At 41.2% G+C, this 7,398-nt stretch overlaps 2 protein-coding genes across 2 annotated transcripts; both read right to left on the bottom strand.

Annotated features, from left to right (window-relative positions):
* Positions 1–603: 603 nt before the first annotated feature.
* LOC118801664 (scavenger receptor cysteine-rich type 1 protein M130-like) lies at positions 604–3,932 on the bottom strand. Its single transcript, XM_036562026.1, has 4 exons — positions 3,587–3,932; positions 1,557–1,862; positions 858–923; positions 604–632 (listed from the first exon to the last, which is right to left on the bottom strand). Exons 1-4 carry the CDS (start codon positions 3,930–3,932, stop codon positions 604–606), a joined length of 747 nt encoding a protein of 248 aa, XP_036417919.1.
* Positions 3,933–5,472: 1,540 nt separating this feature from the next.
* On the bottom strand, positions 5,473–7,124 carry LOC118801663 (scavenger receptor cysteine-rich type 1 protein M130-like; the record flags this gene model as incomplete). Its single annotated transcript, XM_036562024.1, has 5 exons — positions 7,117–7,124; positions 6,728–7,027; positions 6,191–6,489; positions 5,757–6,071; positions 5,473–5,630 (listed from the first exon to the last, which is right to left on the bottom strand). Coding segments are annotated over exons 1-5 (1,080 nt in total), but the record flags the coding sequence as incomplete, so codon positions are not given.
* Positions 7,125–7,398: the final 274 nt, after the last annotated feature.

Raw genomic sequence — 7,398 nt, 5'->3', positions numbered from 1 at the left:
CAGCTATGTTACATAACAATGTGTGTATTGTGTATTTTTTCATGTCAACACCAAAAGTGTTACAGCCAGTGATTTTTTCATACAATAATTTCCCATTGTGAAGACAGCTCTATAGCTTTCTAGTCTCTATTAAAGACTAGCAAGACAAAATGATTAAATGTTCATGTCAGGAGGAAAGAATTTTGGGTGTCAACTCTCTCTCAAAACAACTTCAGAGGACACTGATGAAAGTAATCATAGTTGCCTTACAGACAGTTAACACTAAGAGAAAAGATGTTGATTGGATCTAAAACCCTGAAATCCAACAGGCCCTTCTGACCTGCACAGGTGACTCCAGCGTCCTGCCTGTGGGAGCAGTCAGTGTGGTTCTTCAGGGAATGAGGACAGTCCCACAGGTGAATCTCATTCCCTCTACACTTCACTCTGTTCAGCCAGATAGGCCCTTCACCAGCCCCAAAGACAGCACTCCCATCAGCGCTCAGCGCCGGCCCACAGCCCAGCTGCCTGCAGACCACCTGAGCATCCCTGATGTCCCACAGATCATCGCAGACAGACCCCCACTTAGCGTTATGATACACCTCCAGCCTCCCAGAGCAGCTTTCCTCAGTTCCTCTCAGCCTGAGAGGCAGGTCCTCTGAATCACCAACACCACACAAGAAGTTAAAGAACTCACAATACAGTAAAGTTGCATTAGTGTGTATTTATCCCATAGAAAGATATTTGGCAAAAACTGAATACTGAACCCAAACTATACTTGTCAAAACAGTCAAGAATGTTCACAGTAATGATGTGCACTAAGCCTTGCTGTGCAGGAACACGCTAAGACTGAACTCTTGTATTTTGTATTTTGTTCTTACTTGAACGCTGTTTCTGGTGGGGAAATGAAGACAGATGGCTTTGTAGCACAAGATGATTTTCTTCTCCTGTGTACAGTAAAATAATGTAGGAACAATTAAACATTGACAGTTTATGTTTAATAACCCTCCAGACCCCACAGTGGCCTCCGATTGTGATTCTAACTGCTGCCGTAACACAATGATCCCTCAGATCTTCAACATGAATTATGTTTAAAATTGTTAGTCTTGTGAAATCACAGCTACGGAGAGTTCTTAAGTGTGCAGCTTTTAACTGCATGGGTATGACATAGTGATCTATATAGCCTAGTAGGCTGTAATATTCATTGCTAGGAAACAATGTTAAACATTGTTATTTGTTGTAAACAAGGAAAGGCAGTCTATCTGTAAAAACTTACTATTGCTAAATATGCTTTAGCTACTAAAAGGAGTGCTTGCTTGACACTGTTGCAAAATGTTTGTCTCAGCTCAGCAAAGTTTCCTGAAATTGCCGGTACTGGTATTTGTAAGGGTTAACCCCTTATGTTAAAACAATGCCATTGATTTATGAAACACTTCTTAAAAGTCTTACTTTTAAATATGTCATTCAATGCTTATAAATGTGTTATGAAGTTCCAATGTAGATAGTCTTCAAATAAAGCATTACGAAATATTCTTTTTATGGAAGCATCTAGTCCTACAAGTCCAAGAAGTACAACCTACCTGAGCAAGTAATGTGAGCCACCTCACTGTGACTGTCACACTTGTTGTGTCCCCAGGGTGAAGATGGACACTGCCACAGAGTGAAGTCATGTTTCCGACATTGCATATTATCCAGCCAGTTAGGAGCTGATTCCACCTTTGCTCTGACACCCTGTTCATGGCCAGATCTTCCGCAGCTCATCTCTTGACAAATCAAACTTGCTGTTTCTCCAGTCATCTCATTTACACACACATTTCCCCAGGTTCCATTGTAGAACACTTCCAGATTCCCCTCACAGCCCTCAGTGAGTCTGAACTCTTTAAACTCTGGTGCAACAAAAATGATAGACACTGAATACAAGGAGCACTTTAGAATTAGCCTGCTGCTTCTCAGATGAAAGAGATCTCATCCATTACACCCTCAAAACAATCCACATACTGGTAATTAAAATATCAGTAAAAAAAAACAATAACATTTTTCTATAAACCCATTTCTAAAACAGTTGGGACAGTTTGCAATATGATAATAAAACAGAAAGCAGTGATTAGTAAATTCCGTTTGACCCATATTAAATAGTAAATGGTACAAAAACACAATATTTTATGTTTGCACTTATTCCAAATTTGATGCCTGCAACACTTTCCAAAAAAGTTGGGACATTAGCATGTTTGCCACTGTGTCTTTCCTTTTAACAGCACTTAATCATTTGGGGACTGAAGACACAAACTGAACCAATTTTGAAAGCAGAATTTGTTTGCCATTCTTCAGTTATAAAAGTTTTCAGCTGCACAACCGTTTGGGACCTTTGTTGTTGGTTTTGTACACATTTTCTATAGGAGACGGGTCTAGACTACACTCAGGTGTAGTCTACTACACTCAATCTAGAACCTGCACTCTCTGATTATGCAGCCGTGCTGTTTTCACATATGCAGAATGATTCTTGGTGTTGACATGTTGAAACAACCGTGGATATTCCTGAAAAAGACGGCATCTTAAAGCCAGCATATGTTGCTCAGAATGTGTTCAACATTAATGGTGCTGTCACAGATGTGCAAGTTACACACTAATACACATCCATACCATGATAAACACTGGATTTTGAACTTTACGCTGGTAACAATCAGGATGGTCTGTTTCTTCTTTGGTCCTGAAAACAAAATGTCCATTATTTCCATAAACAATTTTCCACAATTTTCCATTTCAGATGAGCTCAAGCCCAGAGAAGTCCAGCATTTCTGGATGTTGTTGACATATGACTTCCACTGTGCATAGTACAGTCTTAATTTACATTTTTGGATGCAGCAATAGATGGTGTTTATTGACAACGGTTTGTCAAAGTATTCTCAAGCCCCTGTAGTGATATCAATTACGGAAGTGTGTTTTAATGCAGTGTTATAAGAGGGGTCGAAGGTCATGGGTGTTCAGTTGTGGTTTTTAGCCTTTTCCTTTTTACGCGCTGAGATTTGTCTGGATTTTGTGAGTTGTTTGATGTTATTATGCACCGTGGAGGGTGATATATGTAAAATCCTTGCAATTGCTCACTCGGGAACATTATTGTTAAACTGTTGGATTTTCTACTGATGCATTTTGGACAAAGTGGGGAGCCTCAACTCATTCTTGCTCATAAAAGCCTTTCCTGGTTGCTTCTTTTATACTCAAGCTTTTATGCATCACTCGTTCTTTCTAGTCCTGAATTGCCCCTGCCCCAACTTTTTTGGAACATATGTCAAACATCAGTTTCAGAATGAGTGTATGTTTACAAAAACAGTGAAGTTGTCAAGATAACACATTACATATCTCGTCTGTGTACTGTTTTCATTCAAATACAGCTCAAATTAGATTTCTAAATCACTGCTTTCTGATTTTATTTGCATTTCCCCCATGGTCCCAATGTTTTTGGAATTGGGTTTGTACATTAAATCTCAAAACTATTGAAATGTAATATTTGCTGTATGTGAAGCAGTGACTATTGTTGTCAGTTTCAGAGATGACCAAAAGAAACTAAAATAGGTTGAAAATCTGAAGGACAGCAGCAGTCATCACAATTTACCTGAGCACACGACCCCAACATCCTCCTTGTGTCCACATTCATCCTCTCCACACAGATGAAATCTGCAGTTCCACAGAGACGTCTCGTTCCCCTCACACTCCACCTCATTCAGCCATATGGGTCCAGTTCCAGGTCCAAACTGAGCTGGTACCAGCGCACTGAGGGCCACTCCACACTGCAGCTGTCTACAGACCACCTGAGCATCCTCAATATCCCACAAGTCATCACACACTGTCCCCCATGAGCCGCTGTGGAAAACCTCCAGCCTTCCTGCACAGTCTCCCCCAGAACCAACCAGCCTGATGGAGCTGTGAGCTGAATTACCTACATGCACACACACACACATGCCTGGTCATTCCCCTCCTAGCCAGCAGGAACTCCCTCGCCCGAGTTGTGAGTTCTTTCCCTATTACCTGTTGCTCATTTTGCCCTACAATGGTTGAACTGAGCTTTGTGATGTCAAAGTAAACACCCAAAGTTAATTTTGTACCTCAAGGGTAAGACATGAATGGACAATAAACATATTTAATGTCCAGTGTGCCAATAAGTTTTTTTTCCTTTGATGACTAAGTTTAGGTTTTGAAGTTTGCTGTGTTGTTTCTCCTCGTCTTTGCCCATCTCAGCTCTCTTATTTTATTTCAGTGGGTCCTCCCATCGTGTCAGTATGCTTTAACCTAGAATGATTCGGTGTAGGTTTTTAATTTTGTTGTGTTTTTTTCCCCTGCCTTTGTATATCTCAACTTGGTTCTGTCATGGCAAATGTGCATGTGAACATCAAAAATCAATTTTGATAAATTTAATGGATTTATCACGTATCAGCTAAGAAACTCTCCTCCAATTGACTATTTTTAGCTAAAAGGTGTGAGTGAGGCTGTAACTGTCATCCTATTCACAAGGTTCTTATTCAAATTTTCCATTTCACTTTATATGGTGGAGCAGTTACAGGTGCTAGACTGTGACTGCAGCACCGTTTAAGGTGGAACAGAGATGAGGAACCTGGAAATCAGAAGCTAACTTCAGTTTCATTTGGGAATTGACTGCCTTCTCAGAGCAAATTTCAAAGCTTGACTGACCATTGCTTTTTGTGTTTTGGTTCTGGGTTTCTTGCAGTAATGGAGAGTTAATGAATGGCAGTGCTGAAAGTCACTGACTAGTGGCAGCAGTGTGTACACCTTCATTAAGAATACACGTTTTGAGTGTTTGGATGCTAGACCTGTAGGGCCCACAACCACATGCAACTCCCATGGCCAATGAACAAGCTAAAGCTCCCCTGGTTAAAAGTATCTCAAGACAATGAGTGAGTTTACATGTATTTAATAATCTGATAACTGCAGAAGATCATATGCTGTCAGTAATTTGTTCAAGGTGTTTACGTGCACTTAGTTAATCAGATAATAGGAAAAAATGTAATCATAAATGTGCTGTAACACTCAAATATCATCTTGCATTAAACATAATCATTTTTTTTTAAAACGTTTCAGCATCAATAATGTGCATGTAAACACACTCTATTACTTTGTTAGGATATGAAAGTCATATTTTGAAAGTTAAATCTTTGACTTTCAATATCTCAAATATGCACTGAATGCAGATAGAACCTTATCATTCTAAGCTGTTGAGTTATTCTCCCTTGTTATAAACTCAGTTCTTTTGTGGCATGGTCACATGGCATGGTCATATTTTTAAATTGAGAATTATTTAAAACAGTTAAAATACTGACCAGAGCAGGTGATTGAGAGCTGTTCTCTGGAGCTGCAGTTGACTGCTTGTGCGCTGCTGCAGTTCCCCAGATGAGTTTCAGTCCCAGAACAACTAAAACCCATCACACACATGTGTCTGTGATCAGGACTGAATGGAGAGGAGCTGGAGAAGCTCAACACAGAGCCACAGCCCAGCTGTCTGCAGACCACAGAGGCCTCAGACTCACTCCAGGAGTCCAGCAGAACTCTCCTCCAGTCCTGTCTGAAGTATACCTCCACCTCCCCCTCACACTCCATCCCTCCAGACAACCGCACTCGCCCCTCATGAAATGCCAGAGAGGAACCTGAACGGAAAAATGATCACTTTAAATAAAATACTTTATATTTGACTGAGGGTGCCATAGTTACATATTCATTTTCTAACACAATGTATATTACTCTAAGACACAGTTGACAATTTTAGAGCTCACCACTGCAGATGACTCCAGCATCCTGTTTATGAGAGCATGCAGTTCGACTCCATGATGAAATGGGACATTCTGACAGGTGTTTTTCGTTCCCCTGACAATCAAACACATCAGCCCAGATCCGGCCACTCCCCTCCCCAAACCAGTCTGACCCCAACACAGCCACAGCACTCCCACACTTCAGCTGACCACAGAGGACACTGGCAGCTCTTATATCCCAGCTTACATCACACACTGTGCCCCACTCACTGAGGTACTGGAGTTCCACACGACCAGAACAGGAGTCAGAACTGTTCACCAGCAGAGCCTGAGTGTGACCTAAACACACAACTTGGAGCTTATTAAAACAGTAGTTCACAGATTACAGACAAATATATCTTTCACAACAAGTATGTTATTGATTTAAAATATTTGAATGTTCAGATTCTGTACTTTACCAGAACATTTTAATCCCACATCACTGTCATGGGTGCAGTTGTGTTTGTATGACGATGATGTTGGACAGATTGAAATCCCAGATTCATCCCCTCTACACTGAAGCTCCTCTGACCACACCTGACCCTCCCCTCTGCCAAAAGCAGCTGCTCCCAGCACCTCCACAGGAAGCCCACAGCCCAGCTCTCGACACACAACCTCTGCATCCTGCTGGTCAAAGTCAGCATCACACACTGTGGACCAGGTCTCTCTATGAAACACCTCCACTCTCCCAGAGCATGGATGATGACCATCAGTGAGCCTGACCTTTTTGTGACCTGCATATATTTGAATTATATTCCTCTTAAGCACATTTTATTACAAAAAAAATACAATAATAAAATAATAATTTATTTAATCTAGTTCCAAGATTAAATTTGATATTTTATGCTGATCTGAACATAAGTTAATCATTTTCAAGCTTTAATCCATTTTATGGGTAAAACAAAGGCCCCTGCTATTGTAAAAAGTGTGTAATTGACTTTAAACTAAATTGATGCGTACCTGAACAAATGAGTTTAACATCAATGTTAAATGCACAGTCACTTTCTTCCCACCCCGTTGATCCACAGTTCTTCAGTGTAGACTCCGATCCACTGCACCCCACATCACTCATCCAGATTAGTCCTGATTCTGATCTAGAAGGTTCAATAATCTGTGGCTCCCCACAATTTAGCTCTCTACACACCATTGCAGATGCTGTCAAATGCCAGCCAAAATAACAAACTGTTCCCCACTGTCCTCTATGAAGAACCTCTATTTTCCCAGCACAGCGACTGCCTCCATCCACCAACCGCACACTGTCTACATGAGAGAGAGTGAGATGTTAAAATGTTGAAATGAAATGTGTTGAAATATGATACTGCTTTTGAACAAAAGCATTTCTTACCAGCACATATGAGTCCCGCATCACTGTCATGGGAGCAGTTATGTTTAAGTGAAGATGATGTTGGACAGAAGCGAATCTGAGATTCGTTGCCTCTACACTGAAGCTCCTCTGACCACACCTGACCCTCCCCTCTGCCAAAAGCAGCTGCTCCCAGCACCTCCACAGGAAGCCCACAGCCCAGCTCTCGACACACAACCTCTGCATCCTGCTGGTCAAAGTCAGCATCACAAACTGTGGACCAGGTCTCTCCATGAAGCACCTCCACTCTTCCAGAACAGTGAG

Source organism: Colossoma macropomum, unplaced genomic scaffold (assembly GCF_904425465.1).
Source record: "Colossoma macropomum unplaced genomic scaffold, Colossoma_macropomum, whole genome shotgun sequence".
NCBI classification, from domain to species: Eukaryota; Metazoa; Chordata; class Actinopteri; order Characiformes; family Serrasalmidae; genus Colossoma; species Colossoma macropomum.
The sequence above is the reverse complement of the archived record's forward strand: the minus strand, read 5'-3'. Positions and strand labels throughout refer to the sequence as shown.